Raw genomic sequence first — 16,471 nt, 5'->3', positions numbered from 1 at the left:
ATTTTCTTTTCTTGGCCTCTGAATTCAGTATTGTTATTCTTTGCCCCTTTTCTGTTGTGTTTGACTTTTTCTCATCCATTTTTGGAGGGCCTCATATCTTTGCTATCCCTGTGTTCCCTTTCCTTCTTCTGTGCTTTATTTTTCTACATAATCTCCATCTGATGTTTCATTTGTTTATTTAGCATATTTCCCTCCTCACCCCATTAGAATGAAGAACTAGGAAGGCAGGAATTTTGTCATTTGTTCATTCTAATGTTTCCAGCATCTAGGAGACTATCTGGCATATAGTAGGTCCTCCCTAATTAATTGTTCAATGAATGAATGATAAATGGTAACCTGTTATCTGCTATTTATTTTTCAAATACTTTCTCCATGTCTGTCACTGGCCCTTTACCTGTGTTTATAGTGAGTTTGATCAAAAAATATTAATTTGGAACGCCTGGGTGGCTCAGTGGTTGAGCGTCTGCCTTCAGCTCAGGGCGTGATCCTGGGGTCCTGGGATTGAGTCCTGCATCAGGCTTGCTACAGGGAGCCTGCTTCTCCCTTTGCCTGTGTCTCTGCCTCTCTCTGTGTGTCTCTCATGAATAAATAAATGCAATCTTAAAAAAAAATTAAGTTAAAAAAGAAAAATTTTAATTTACTTGAGGTCAAATATATATGTCCCTTCACATATGGTTTTTGTGTTCTGCATTATGCCTAGGGCTTTTTTTTTTTTTTTTTTTTTTGAAACCTTTGGCTCCCCTTCACCCATTTCTCTTACTCCCTCACCTCCTGCCTCTGGCAACCACCAGTCTGTTGTCTGTATCTATGAGTTTGTTGTTGTTTTTAATTCCACATGTTAAATGAGATCATATGGTATTTATTTTTCTCTGTGTGACTTTATTTAACCTAGTATAGCATGCTTAGGATCCATCCATGTTATTCCAAAAGGCAAGATTTCATTCTTTTTTATGGTTGAGTAATATATTTCTTTACCTATTCATGCATCATTGGGCATCTAGGTTGTTTCCATATCTCAGCTACTGTAAATAATGCTGCAGTGAACATAGGGGTGCATATATCCTTTTGAGTTAGTGTTAGAAGAGAAGGTAGAGGAAATATTCCAGAAAATATAACAAAAAAGACAAGAGTTGGTTTGAGGTTTTATCTAAGTAAAGACCAAGGGGAATTTTTTAAAAATTAGGATATTGATCCTGGAAATCTAATATCTGAATAATAAGATTTCCAGAGTGTGAGAAAGGGGAGAGTGAGAGAAGAATTTATCAGTGAAATAGAAGAGGAGGTAATTCCCCAGAGTTGAAAATATGAGCTTCTAAACTGAAAGGATGCACTGATTACTCAACACAATATATTTTAGAACACACACACTAAGCCAGACACAGAAATTCACATATTATGTGATGGTATTTATATGAAATATCCAGAATAGGAATTCAGAGACAGAAAGCAGATGAGTAATAGCTGGGGCTGGGAAGGGAGGATGGAAGTAAATTCTTAATGAGCATGAGGTTTCCTTTTGGGGTGGTGAAAATGTTTTGGAACTAGATGGAGTTTGCAGTTGCATAACATTGTGAATATACTAAATGCCACTGAATTGTTCTCTTTAGAATAATTATTTTATATTATGTGAATCTCACCTCAAAAAAAAAAAGACCATGTCCTAAGTATATGAAATATAATAACACCAGGGATAAAGAGAAGATTCTGAAAATTGTGAGAGAGAAACAAAGGATCTCATACTCTGTTAATCATAATAAACTAAATTATAATATAGCAATAAATAAACTTCTGAAATCTAAATGGCTTAATTCAACAAATATTTTTTTGCACTCATGCTCCATGTCCATGGTGAAGGTGAGAATACTTTTCCATGTTATTCAGGGATCTAGGTTAATGGAGGCTTTACCATCTTACGATAAAGAATTTTGCCATCTCAGCACATAGTTTCTAGAACGGGGAGAAGAAAGCAGTATAGAAAACTCCTACTCTTTCCATTTTTTTTTTTTTTTTTTTTTTTTACTCCTACCCTTTCTTAAATGGTTTATCCCTGGCGAGAACCAGTCATGTGGACCTTCCTTAGTGCTACAGAGTTTGAAACATGCAGTCTCCCAGGTGCCTAGAAAGAACAGGCATACCACACTCTACTGAGCACAAGAAGTCTCTACCATGCCTACTGAGGAACAGCACTCACCATCTCATTTGAAGCTAGAAAATTGTGGTACAATACTTTCAAAATTCTGAAGGAAATTATTTTCTGTAGAATTGTGTATCTAGTCACACCATCAGTCAAATGTGAGAACACTAACATTTTCAGAGGAACAAAGTCAAAGCATTTAACCTTCTATGAGTCCCCTTTCAGGAAATTAACTGAGGATACTTTACGCTAAAACAAGGGATTAAAACAGAAGAAGAAAGATTTGGATTCTGGGGGTAGAGGATTTTGGATACAGCCCAGACTGGAGCAGGATACAGCCCAGACTTAAACATATCCCAGCTGGTCAGGGATATATAATATGATGGATTACCTGATATGTTTGACAGTATTGAGAGTTTTTATGGTTCTGTTAAGAACTTGGGCTGTGTTTGAGATAGATATATAAAAAGTTAGCAAAATAAAATATTGCAAACTCCAAAATCACTACATGTTGTATAAGAAGGTACAAGCAGAGAAAGATAATTGTAGCATATTATATGATTCAAATATAAATAATAGTCATAGTACCATAGATACTAAGTATAGATGGACAAAATGTATCCCTTAGGAGGATGATAGTTAAAAAGGACCCAGAGTCCTTTTTTTTAGTCATCTATTAGAGGTTGTCAATAAATAGTGTTTAAAATGGAAAAGTAAAATAGCAGTATTTTAGAACTATAAATGTGAATACCAGAAGAAATGGCTTGAAGTTAAAAGTTATTGCTTAAAAAAAAATTGCTTCTAGGAAATGAATTTCAAGAATGGAGTGTGGAATAGGACAAAAAATGGGGTGGACTGCCTTTTAAAATTATCTAAACCCATTATTTTGACTTTAAGAAAAATTTTTAAGGAGCAGGGGCAAACAGTGCCACATACTACAAAGAGCATATTACAAAATGAAAATTATTTAAAGGAGCCGTGGCCTTTGGCAGAGAGGAGGTTATAGTAATCTTGGGACAGTTTTAGTGGCTGGTGGGTGTAAACCAAGCTGCATTGGGTTGAAGAGTGAAGGAACAGAGAAATTATTTCACATGCTGCCAAGGTGTAAACTCAAGGAGACCAACTGACATACAGGATTAAATAAGGGGATATTCAGAATAGATATTCCTCTCAGTGAAATGAAGAATATGAAGATCTGAATTTAAATAAATTATAAAGAAACTACATTATACATTTACAGAAAATCCCTTATAAAACAAAACAAAAAAAGTGTTTATTTTAATATCTTTTAAATGATTCATTTTATTGAAGCCTGTCATATATGCATCTCTGCTCAATTGTATCAATAGGGAAAAGTAAACTGTTGGTATAATATAATTTGTATTACTTCTTTAATTAAATACTTTCTCAGAATTCCTTTATTTCAACTTGATTTAAAGAGGATTTCTTTGTTCTGAGTCCTTTTCTAAAAGGTGTAGGCTTTTTAGATAAGGTAAAAACTAACGAAAATAAAAGACAAAATTTCCCCCAACCTCAGATTTCTGCATTAATCTGGTTGCTCTATTATAGTTCGAGTTTTCTTAGTTCTCCTTCCAGCTTCAAGTTTTTGTACAAGCCTAGTCATGGGAGTAATATTATCATCTTTAAATTTGGTCATGGAATGTGTTACACTGCCCCGCTCAGGGAAATGCTACTTGGTTTGGGCTTGGATAGTAACATTTGTTTTCTTTGGCAGAGAAGCTGATCGTCGAGGGGCATCTAACCAAAGTGGTAGAAGAAACAAAGCTTTCAAAAGGTTCGTTTTCTCTGGGTTTTCTGTGGGTTTTGACAACTCTTTTGGATAATGGAGGTTAGTGTACTTTTCCAAGGTCATAGTATTTTAACCATCAATTTATTTCTTATAGCTCACCAAGTGGCAATCCAGTAACAGTATCATATAATCTAAGATAGTTGGAGTTCTGTCTTAAGAAGGATATCTTAATTAGAAAGGTTCTTTTTTAAGTGGGTATATATATATATATATATATATTTTTTAAGTGCTTGAAATAGGTTTTGTTAGGTATTAAAGATTTGTTCTGATCTGTCTCACTTCTAGCATTATTTTCAGTTTTTTTGATATTTGATATTATATTTGCTATACAAATTTTAATTAAACACAATGTAAATCTTTTGTAAAACAGGTGAAAAATGCTTGCAATTCTATTTCTGTGGTTGTCATACCTTTAACATTCCTTATGAAATTTAATATTTTCTTAATTTTTGGCATATCAATTTGATTTAAATAAAAGTGATTATGTAAAGTCTTCTTATATTTATAATGAGTAGTCTTGAAATTGCCTGAAATAGTTTATTCTCTTCTGTTACAATTGTCGGAGAAGAAAAGTGTTTTAAAGCATTATGTTGTCAAGTCACTCTTCTGCATTAGGGAAATTGGACAAATAAATTTGGTGTGATGTGCTCATTATCATTCTCGGACTTTCATCAGAACCTACCAGTAAAGTTTATAAGTAGATTCACAATCTTTTTGGTCCATTAAAACAATGAGTGATAAAAGTTTGGAATACTCCATCTCAGTACATTCTGTTTTATAAAAGTTAACAGGAACCATTTTGGCTTCTAAAAATATTTAAAAGGAGAATGTTATTTCAAGTATCTGGTGGCTTCCATTCTGAATTTTGTGCATGGCAGATGCCATATTTGGGGAAAGAATGCATAGAATATGCATCACTAATATTGTTCTGGCAAACAGGCATTGGATTTCAGAGCAGTGAACTATTTTTAGTACATGTGGCAATTTATTTCATCTTATTAAAGTGAGATGAGAACAGATTTTAACATAGCTTTTACTTCACCACCCAAATACCTACTCAGATTAGTTGAATAGCCAGCACACTGAAGTGGAAGTGTAGAGCCTTAGAAAAATAATCAGTCCTACTTTAATTAAAAATATCTTGCTACTTTAGTGCTTCTATTTAATGTGTTCTGAATTCAAATATATTTGCTTGAAATTATGTGGTGTCATTATTGAAAAAGATTTGTACCGTCTTTACTTATTTGCTTTTGAAAACTGGCTCTAAAATATGTGTCGAAAGCTTTAAAGAGCATACATTTTGATCCAGCAATTCCATTTCTGGGTTTTTATATTAAGAAACAAATTGGACAAAATGCAAGGGTATTCACTTCAATGTTTTAAAAGCAAAGAGAGGAAAACAGTAAGTGTCCAGTAATGAGGGCATTTATTAAATAAATTATAGCAAGTAAGTCCATGCAAGTGAATACATCCTTTAAGAATGGTAATACAGATCAAGTTTTATATACCCAGAGATTTTTCTGTCAGCAGTCAACATTTTACAAACATTTCTCACAGTTACTATGTAGAGGTACACTAATCCTTGTAACAAACTGGATGGCTGAGATAAGTTACATTTTAAATGCTTTATATCTGACTATAAAGTATTTCTTTTGATTTGGCTAAGTCATTTTATTTTTAAAATGCTTCCGGGGGGACCCCTGGGTGGCGCCGCAGTTTGGCGCCTGCCTTTGGCCCAGGGCACGATCCTGGAGACCCGGGATCGAATCCCACATCGGGCTCCCGGTGCATGGAGCCTGCTTCTCCCTCTGCCTATGTCTCTGCCTCTCTCTCTCTCTCTCTCTCTCTCTCTGACTATCATAAATAAATAAAAATTAAAAAAAAATAAATTAAAAAAAAAATGCTTCCGTGGGTGGTTTTTGGTAGAATTTCGTTTCTGCATTGAAAATAACAGTTCCTAGAAATTGCCAATTACCAGATTTTATAAGTTTTAGTATTTCAGATATATCACTTAATGCAAAATGTAACCATAGGTTGTATGTGCTTTGTGTTTAAACCCTAACTCAACCAGCAGTCATTATATGTTTACTGTAGGCTTAGGGCGGAAATAAAAAGAATACTGGTAGGTAAAACAGATGGTTTCTTTCTTTCTTTCTTTCTTTCTTTCTTTCTTTCTTTCTTTCTTTCTTTCATTCATTCATTCATTCATTCAGGATTTTATTTATTCGTGAGAGACACAGAGAGGCAGACATAGGCAGAGGGAGAAGCAGGTTCTTCGCAGGGAGCCAGATGCGGGGACCTGATCCCTGGGCCCCAGGATCACGCCCTGAACCAAAGGCAGACATTCAAATGGCTGAGCCACCCAGGTGTCCCAAAACAGATGGTTTCAACTCCAGATTCTGCCACTAACTAACTAGCTGTATGCCTTCAGGCAACTTACTGTTTAAACTTCAATTTCCTCATTTGTAAAATGAAATTGACAATATTTAACTGCAAATTTGTGGAAATTTAATGAAATATTGCTTATAAAGCAAGGAGCATTGTTCTAGTATTCAACAAATGTTAGTTCTCATTTCCCTTCTTGCTTTCTTACCAACTAATGGTTCCATTGGTGTAGGAAGTGGTCTGTGGCCAGTAAGTTTGTTCTGTCCATCCATCATTATGTGTTCTCAGAGATATAGTGAAAATACTCATCTTGTTGTAGACTTTCCAGTTTGGGAACAGTTTTGGTATTGATTCTGGTAGCTATCCTTCTGTTTCCGTCTATATATTATTGGTATGTATCTTAATGATTAAGTGCTGCAGAGAAAATCAACCAGTAAGGATTTTTTAATACTAGAATGTTGGGTGCTGCTTCATAGCTAAAGAATGGATGTTTTGAGAGGAAAGAAATACTCTTCCTTTTCCATCTCATTTGTTATATCCTATTTCATTCTTGAATACATTTGGTTTGCCTCCACATAATAATTGTAATATTAGGACATAACAGTGATGGACCATGATTTGACTTGTCTTCTTACTCAGAATAGGTTCGTGCCTTCAAACATCCTCTCTTTGGAGTGCCTGCTATATAGTGAACACTTCACTGCAGTGGGGATAGAGCAGTTAACAAAATAGACAAAAATCCCTGTCCTCATGGAACTTACGTTCTAGTAAAATCTTACTGGAAGATTTGATCCCACCTTTTAGTTTTACCTTCCTGACTAATATTCTAAATATAAAATAAAAGTTCCTTCTAATCCAAAAGAATATTTTTGAAAATACATTCTTCTTGGTTTACCTCAATATCTTGATCATAAAATTGCCAAGAATATTAAAATCAGAAGAGTCCTTTTTCTGTTCTCCCAGAGAGATTCCTTTTCCATCCATGTATAGATTAGATGTAGTAGCCTGCCTTGTTTGGAACTGTAACTTTGTGATTAAAACTAGAACATTCAGAAATGCCTGATTATGGCACACTGTGAATGCAGGAGAGGTCATAGATTGTATTCCCACGAGCCTCCATGGTCAGTGACTTCACTTCTAATCTAAGCTCTGTGTCTCTCAGCAGTTGGCCTATGACTAGAAATGGCAGTGAGAAAAGAAGCAAAAGGCTTCTTGTAGTCTATCATCTATTTCACAAATTCAGCCACAAATTCTAGAGATGTTCTTAATGGAATAGCCATAATAAGTTATATTTTAATATTGTATAAAATATATTTAATATTAATTAATGGTTTTAGATATGTTTTTTATTACTTTCAAAATGGAAAATATCTCTTCATTTAGTTGGGTATAAAACGATATATATTAACAAAAATTTTCAAACAATGTATGACAATATGAAGTTAGAAAATCAGAACCTGCCATGTCCCTATCTCCAGAAATGACATTGGGTATTTCTATTGTGGATCCTTCTAGACTTGAATAAATATGTACAGCTGAAAATTCATAGCTAAATGTATAGCTATTTTCATTCTAAGTGGGGTCATATACATACTGTTCTGTAACAATCTTTATTTTTATTTAATAGTAAGGAACATATCTTGAATATTTTCCATTCCATAATGAACAATGCTTCAATAAACATCCTTATATATATTATATGTAGTCTGTTTTTCCTTTGAAAAAGTACTAGAAGTGGATATGCACATTTAAATTTTTGATGGTATTACCACAAACAATGGCCATAACATTATACAAAATAATATATACTCAGTGAATTTATAATCTAAAGAAATAAGATACATATATACACATAGATGATATAAAATAGAGCAGGATTAATTACAAGATCATAGGATACAGAGAAGATGCAATAAAAAGCTGCATGCTGGAGAAATGAAGACTTACTTAGAGGTTAGGGGATTAAGCTGTATCTTCTAGAATGAATAGGCCTAGTAGAGAGAATGGTCATTGAGTTTAGCAAAATAGCAACTCTAGCAAAGAATTGGGAGATCATAGTGCGCTGGCATATCTCAGCCCTGTAAAGAAGCTAGCCTGACTGAAAAAGAGCTCATGTGTCCATTAATGCAAGGACCAAATTATAGCTAAATCCTGGGAGGTAAAGATTGGCTGAGACCCTGTGGAGAATGGGGAGATGCTGTAGGATTTTGTCAGAGAAATAGCTGTCTCTGTAAATGCTGTTTTAAGGCATGCCATATTACACGCAGATGTGCAGTTATAGATAAGGATCTACAGCCTAATTAACTGTCAGTCATCTTTAATAAATTGTTGGGCTTATAGTTAGGATTTTTGATAGCAATTTGTTGAAAATGAGGCCTAGGATGTCTTTATTGGCAGAGGCAGTGCACCATTTGCAAATAATCTCAAAACTTTCTTTAGGTCTTTCTAAATGTGGTTCAGGTACTTACATATATATATATATATATATATATATATATATATATATATATATATATATTAGATATAAAAGGCTATTGATTTTCTTTAAATGTCATTTTTATAACAGTTGTGATTTTAGAGTTTTATATAAATATAAATATTACTAAATATAACTATTGCTAAGGCAACCTAACTAGTGTTTTTATGTAAGAAAGCCCCTTGCATCATCTTCATACAATGTCCACATTGTCTTGGAATTTTGCTATATTTGTTGCAGTTCTCTGAATACTTTAGCAAAGCTTGCTTCATTTTTGTTTCTAGTTGGCCAGTGGACAGCCTTGACAAAAGCCCCAGCCCTCTGCACAGCAGATATGATCCACATTATAATTTAATATGAACCACGTGTAATAACCAGCATTCCATTTTGGACTAGAGTGGTGAAGAAGTAAGAGATTCAGTGACCTCAGTTAATTTTAAAAGTATTTTGCATATCAGTAGATTTAGAGCACTCAAATCGTAAAGCAGTTTTATTAATATAGTTGTAATGAGATTCTACTTTCATTTTTTTTCTTGGTAGAAAACCAGGCAAGAGCAAAAGAATCTGATTTGTCAGATACTCTGAGTCCAAGCAAGGAAAAAAGTAGTGACGACACTACAGGTAAGTTATAACCTGATGTTTGCAAATCTACAGATGTTAATGTTACTGGCTGAGCAGTTTAGGTATGCAGATTAATATGGGTGGAGATTTCAAAGTTTGTGTTTTGGGGGAAAAAGTAGTCTCCTTCCATTTTTGAAGTTACTCCTTTGAATCTTGAATATATTGTTAAAATTACTTTCAACTATCCAAATATGACACCTGTATAAATTTCAGTTATTTATTTTGATAGTGATAGCTTCAGGATGGACCTGATTACTGTTTGTAATTATCTTTTTTGCCCCCTACAGACGCCCAAATGGATGAGCAAGACCTAAATGAACCTCTTGCTAAAGTGTCCCTATTAAAAGGTACTTTAACATGTTTTTATGACATTTTAAACCAAGACGTCAGGGCAGCCCGAGTGGCTCAGAGGTTTAGTGGTGCCTTCAGCCCAGGGCCTGATCCTGGAGACCTGGGATCGAGTTCCTCGTCGGGCTTCCTGCATGGAGCCTGTCTCTGCCTCTCTCTCTGTGTCTCTCATGAATAAATAAATAAAATCTTTAAAAAAGAAAAAAAAAAAAAAAAACCCAAGACATCAGATTTACTCTTTGCCACAAAATCACATATATGAAGTTTTAAATTTAGTTAAAAGATTAGGACAGGTTCTCTAAAGTAGCAGGAACTAAAATTTCAAATGTTGGTGTTGGTGCCAATGCTTCAAACAAAAATATTTAAATTGTAAAATAATTTGGATCAATCAAGGTTATGGAAGGGCAAAGTGGTTAAGTGTTAGAATATGAAATGCAACTATGGTTTTTGGTGTTTGCCTTGATACCTCTGATACGAGCTCATTACCACTTTTAACATAAATTAGAAAAAGGTGAAAATATTAATATTCTTTAAAGAACTGCCTGTTTGCTCTATTCTCCTATGTTAACGATTATAAAGTTCCTCATTTTCTACTCTTTTTCATCCTCCAATAAATATCCCTACGTTCTTAGGACACTCTTCTAGAAATAGGTAGGGCCAAAATAAGCAGTGCATGTAATAAACTTCCACTAGTAACACTTCTAAATGAGAACTACATTTATGTCTTGATATTTACTTGTTGAGACTGAAATGGGTAGTAAATAAATCATTTATAGAAGAGTTTTTAAAGTGCCTTGGGTGGCTTATGAATAAACCTGTGTTTGTCAGCATTTAGTCTTTTTTATATTTCCTTTTGTACACAAGATAAGTTGACATATAAGTTCAGTCCAGTGAGTTATATATGTTGTTAGGGGTGGACTAACACCAGGCAATTGTCTGGAATCAGCAAAAACCCCATATCAAAGTTTCTCTGTGAGGAGATGGCTATGCTTCTGGCTGGGCTTTTAAGGAATCTCTTAGTCCAGACCCCAGGTTTTGGGTTATTTAAGGAAGCCTTAGTTTCACCCTACATGACCTTGCTGCTGGCTGACTTGTCAGTGATGGGAATTGAGGGAGAATCCAGATTCTCCTAGAGGTCCTTAGCCTGGGCATCCTGGCTTTCTCTTTTCTTCTCCATGGAAACTGAAGCTCACATGACTCTTTGAGCCACCTTTCACTGATTTCCATTACTACGGAAAGCTCTGAGGATTATTGGCCCAGGCAGCACAATTGTCAGCCTGCCTTTAAGTATGATCATAGTTTCCAGCACTTTTTAAGCACTCTGATTGATCTGCACTCTTCTTGGGTGATCTTTGGTGTTGATGAGGCTTGTTTTTCTTCTAGTAAGTCTGAATTAACGTTTGCATAGTCCAGAAACCTCATCTTGAGCATTTCTGGTTCTCAGAAATGCAATATTGCGGGCAGCCCGGGTGGCTCAGCGGTTTAGCACCACCTTCAGCCCAGGGCGTGATCCTGGAGTCCCAGGATCGAGTCCCATGTTGGGCTCCCTGCATGGAGCCTGCTTCTCCCTCTGCCTGTGTCTCTGCCTCTCTCTTTCTGTGTCTCTTATGAATAAATAAATAAAATCTTGAAAAAAAAAAAAAAAGAAATGCAATATTGGTACTGTTCAAAATATTACTGATGTTAAAAAGCTTGTCAGAACCCCTGGGCCTTTGTGGGAACATAGAGAAACAAAGAAGGTAGGTGAATGAATAACGAGCACCTGTCATACAAAAGTAGCAGTTTTTACTTTAGAAATCTCCCAGAAACCTTTTCAGCATCCAAGTTCAGATTGATTTAAAAGTAACATTTATGCTTGTATTCTGTTATTAGTGCTCTTGTGATTTTATATGTCAGTCTGTTTTGGACTTTATTTTTATCCCATTGCCTACTACAGTGCCAGATGTTCAATAAAATTTGGTTATTTGTTGAATGGATTAATAATAGACCTCTTACATCAAAGTTATAAAACCATAGAGCATTGGAAAGTAACACACTCTAGCCAAGAAGCTGAAAGTCAAAGAGCTCTGTGTTCAATTCTAGCTCTGCTATTTATTTATAATTTGCCCTTGGGAAAATTGCTTGATCCCTCTGTGCTTCATTTTTTTTCATTTGTCATATTGGGGTTTACTGTGAGGATTAAATGAAATAATGCATGTAGATCACTTACCATAGTGTTGGGAACATAATATGTTAAGCATCATAATGAAGACACTGCTAATAATAATGATGTTGGTAACTGGTAAAAGCAGACCTATCTGTTAAAGAGTAGCTTTTCATTAATTGAATAAAATCATGGGGTTTATTATTTTTTTTAAGATTTATTTATTCATGAGAGACAGAGAGAAAGGCAGAGACATAGAGGGAGAAGCAGGCTCCGAGCCTGATGTGGGACTCTGAGATAGGATCCTGGGACTCTGGGAACACTCCCTGAGCCAAAAGCAGATGCTTAACCACTGAGCCACCCAGGCGTCCCAATCATGGGGTTTAAAAAAAATAGATTTCTTACTATATCTTTGAGGGAAAAGCAGTTGTTGGTGATGTTTCTTTTCCAATTAATAATGTATTTGTTTACTCTGCCAAATGTCAGGGAAAACTTTTTCTAATCTATGAGTACCACAGGAAGGCTAAATCATATTTATAAAAGTGCCCATGCTATAGCCTAGGAATCAGACTCAAGGAAGAGGGAATGAGATGGGGAGTTGTTGTAGGGAAGAAGACTAGAAAATATGAGGTCCCTGTTGGAGGAGGGTGGTTGTATGGATGCTACTAGTGATTGCTTGGGTACCATTGGTGAAGATGGGTCAGAGTTTTCCTATCCTTACTTGAAGTAAGGTGACAAAAGCAGAACCCCAAAACTTGCCTTGCATTTCTATATGATTGCAACTTTTATTAGTGAAGTAGCTATCAATGCCCCTTATAAGATTTTGCAGCTTGATTTTTAAGAACAGATTGTTAAATTAGTCAGTGATTAGTCAATTTAGTCAATGTAACATTTTTAAATTAGTGAAAGAAAAATTATGTTAGAAACAGGCCTGTTTAGAAGAGTCTCCATGAAACCATCAGTATAGCCCTAAATGGTTGTTTTTCCATTGTTTTTCTTTTGCAAGGACTCTATAAATTCTTAAAAATAATATAGTTACTGGCACTTATTAGAAACACTTGGGTTGTGGTTGATTGTGTGTGGTTATGTTTTGTAATCTCTATAATTAGGTTCAATAATCTAATAGGACTTTTTCTTAAATGAAGAATATCAATTTTTAGGCCACAGTGTTAACCTTGAGAGTTGTAGAAAGTAGCCTCTTTATTTTCCACATTGAAACCCTGTGCCTAACTTCTTGAAACACTATTTTTCAAATGTTACATTCCCTGTTAAAAAACAGCCCATCTTTATTTAGAATTATAGTATGCTACCTTTCATTTTAGTTATCTAGGATTAAGAAAAGAATGTGAAATAGATTAAATATTCACTATGAGATATAAATAAAATGATGATAGCAATAGTACTTTTTCCTGAAATATTAATTATCTTCAACGAATTTATGCCATTTTTGAAAGAGAAATAAAGATGTGGCTTGAACCACAAGTTTTTTTATTTTAAAAAGTTCCCCAAAAAAGGTAAAAAGAAAACTGGAATTCAATCTAAGTAGTGCCTAATGCAAGTTTGCTCTACTTAAGGAACTATGCCAGGCACTCCAGTGGTTTCAAACTCTGATAAGACTGTCCTTGGGGTTTGAGAACTTTCTGGTCAAATTGGTGATAGAAGAGGTATAAATAATAAGCTGTTTCTTTGTGGTTATTGCCATGAGGAGTTCAAGAAAGAAAAAAGAATGTCCAGTTTTTGTGTTTCTTTTTATCATGGAAGATGGGCGGGCAGGAAAGGCAATTTGAGCCTCATGAAAGAAGTATCATTTGGAAAAAAAAAAAAAAAAGTATCATTTGAGATGACCCTGAAAGTGTGTCATACCACATACGGCCTATTCAGTGACAAACACTCAATCCTGAATATGGTTGAGATTCTAGATCCAAATGCCAACTTGCAGGATGTGTAAGGAATTACGGACATATTTTTAATGAAAGTGGTGGGGCACAATAGCAAAATCCAGAATGGGAGAATTTTGGGGGGCACACAAAAGTAAATTGCTAGGTGTGTGGGGGGAAAAAAGGAGGATGGAGAAACCTATCAATTAAAAGAGATTAAAAGATGTGTCAATTAAATGCAATGTGTGAACCTTGTTTGGAACTTCATTCACATAGTCCAACTCTAAGAGTTTGAGACATGGGAAAATTGTTACCGACTAGATACTTGATATTAAGGAATTGTTCATGATCTGCAATGGGATAGTAGCATAGCATTACAGTTATCATTTGTTTTTTGTTTTTCTTTTAGAGATGATCTAGATATAGATAGGTTTTTTTTTTTTAAGTTGTAGAATTTTAAGAAGATTGAGATACCGTTTTAGACAAAGGAAATATTAAAAACCACAAACTAGATAATATGGGTTGGGTTTGACAAGTATCATTAAGTCTGTTCACGTAATCATTTGAGTGTTTTTAGGTTGGGGTGATTCTTTCGGCAGAATTTTGTGGCTTCTGAGTATAGAAATGATATGATCAGACCTGTATTTTAAGAGGATTTGTTGGATGAACTAGAATAGGTAGAGGCTGGAGATATGGCAACCAAATAGGAGGCTTAAGTAATCGTTGAGAGTCTGAGCTAGGATGATTGCTGTGGAAATTTAAACAAGAAACAAAGTCCAATCTGGGTCCCTGTTGTTCTGTTCTTTATCATCTTTCCTTTGGTAATCTTATTTCAAATCTATAGGTCAGGAACTGAATAGAGAAATGAATGGAAGTTAGATATAATTCCAGCATTTGATGTGGAGTTACTGAAAGGATGATAGTTTTATTAACAAAAATAATATTTTTGGAAGAAGGTAGGGAAAGTGATGGTTTAAGTTTGGCACATCATTGAACAGGAAGGGTAACCTTGACCATAGGTTCTGGTTTGCCTGGAACCATTTATGTCCCAGCACAACAATTACTAAAAGTGCATTCAAAGGTGTCCACATTTTGTGTTGTCATCCTAGGAACCAGAGATGGAATTGGAAGTGCAAGACAGAAAGTAGGACTAGAAAGTCATTTTCATTTATTTCTGAGACATTTATTGACCCAGAAAATACAGAGATAAGACACAGAGGAGGCTGCAGTTTTCTGGAGAAAAGAGATATGTGGATAGCATAGTAAGTGTTTTAATGGATGTGGATGTGGTAGAAACTTTGGAGAGCACAGCTTACTTCCTGGCTAGGGGCAGGGATGGGGTGGAGCAGTAGTCATGATAGGCTTCCCAAATGGGGTGGTTAAAGATAATTGAGACTATGCCAAGAAGGGAAAGGGAGCTGTGCATTTCTTTAAAATACTGTTTACATTTACAAATGAAAGACAGATCAAAACCACAATAAGCACCTCACACCAGTCAGAATGGCTAAAATTAATAATTTAGGAAATAACAGATGTTGGTGAGGATGCAGAGAGAGAGGAACCTTCTTACACTGTTGGTGGGAATGCAAGCTGGTGCAGCCACTCTGAAAAACAGTATGGAGGTTCCTGAAAAAGTTGAAAACAGAGCTATCCTGCTACCCAGCAATTGCACTACTAGGTATTTACCCAAAGATACAAATGTAGTGATTTAAAGGGACAAATGCACCCCAATGTTTATAGCAGCAATGTCCACAATAGCCAAACTATGGAAAGAACCCAGATGCCCATTGACAGATGGATAAAGAAGATGTGTATATATATACATATATACACACACACACACACAATACACAATAAATACTACTTAGCCATCAAAAAATGAAATCTTGCCATTTGCAAAGATGTAGTTGGAACTAGAGGGTGTTATGCTAAGTGAAATAAGTCAATCTGAGAAAGACAATTATCCTATGATCTCACTCATATGTGGAATTTCAGGAACAAAAGAGAAGATCATAGGGAAAGAGAGGGAAAAATAAAACAAGACAAAATCAGAGAGACAAATCCTACGAGACTCTTAATCACAGGAAACAAACTGAGGGTTACTGGAGGGGAGAGGGGTAAGAGGATGGGTTAATTGGGCAATGGACATTGAGGAGGGCACAGGAAGTAATGAGCAGTGGGTAATATACATATAAGACTGACAAATCACCAAACTCTAACTCTGAAACTAATAATACATTATATGTTAATTAATTGAACTTAAATTTTAAAAATAAATGAAAAGAAACCAAGTAGGAATAATATTTAAAATTAGAATAGCATCTGTCAGGGAGGAAGTGTATAAGAACACAAAATGTGATGGAGCACAGACTATGCAGGACAAATGTGATGAAAGATAAGACTTGGTCAGACAGAAGGCAGTAACATTTTGGGAATTCTGTGCATAAGGGTGACCATGATAGCAGGGGGAATTTCAGGAGAAAGAAAATGTCCATAGTGGAGTGGACAGAGGAGCCAACAAAAGAACCAGATGCCAAGAGCCCAGCTGGTTAGAAGGAATGGCAAAGTGGGGAGAATCAACAGTTAAAGGCTGCTGCCAAAGTTAAATTCATAGTTAGGGTAGCACCTAGGACTAGCTCACATGGCTACACATACCCCTAATTGAAAAATGGTCCTT

The 16,471-nt window shown here is 35.2% G+C and overlaps 1 protein-coding gene across 50 annotated transcripts in view; it reads left to right on the top strand.

The window, feature by feature from the left end:
• SLMAP (sarcolemma associated protein) overlaps window positions 1-16,471 on the top strand; it is a 148,745-nt gene that overhangs the window by 107,810 nt on the left and 24,464 nt on the right. For 36 of the 50 annotated variants that reach the window (XM_072785747.1, XM_072785748.1, XM_072785734.1 and 33 more), the window contains 3 exons: window positions 3,870-3,929; window positions 9,346-9,426; window positions 9,714-9,773. In XM_072785747.1, coding sequence (XP_072641848.1) covers window positions 3,870-3,929; window positions 9,346-9,426; window positions 9,714-9,773 — 201 coding nt within the window. Of the gene's footprint in view, window positions 1-3,869; window positions 3,984-9,094; window positions 9,214-9,345; window positions 9,427-9,713; window positions 9,774-16,471 lie in introns of those variants that run through there. The other 14 variants (XM_072785704.1, XM_072785705.1, XM_072785709.1 and 11 more) reach the window with 2 other exon arrangements.

This window comes from Canis lupus, chromosome 19 (assembly GCF_048164855.1).
Source record: "Canis lupus baileyi chromosome 19, mCanLup2.hap1, whole genome shotgun sequence".
Classification (NCBI taxonomy): domain Eukaryota; kingdom Metazoa; phylum Chordata; class Mammalia; order Carnivora; family Canidae; genus Canis; species Canis lupus.
The sequence above is the reverse complement of the archived record's forward strand: the minus strand, read 5'-3'. Positions and strand labels throughout refer to the sequence as shown.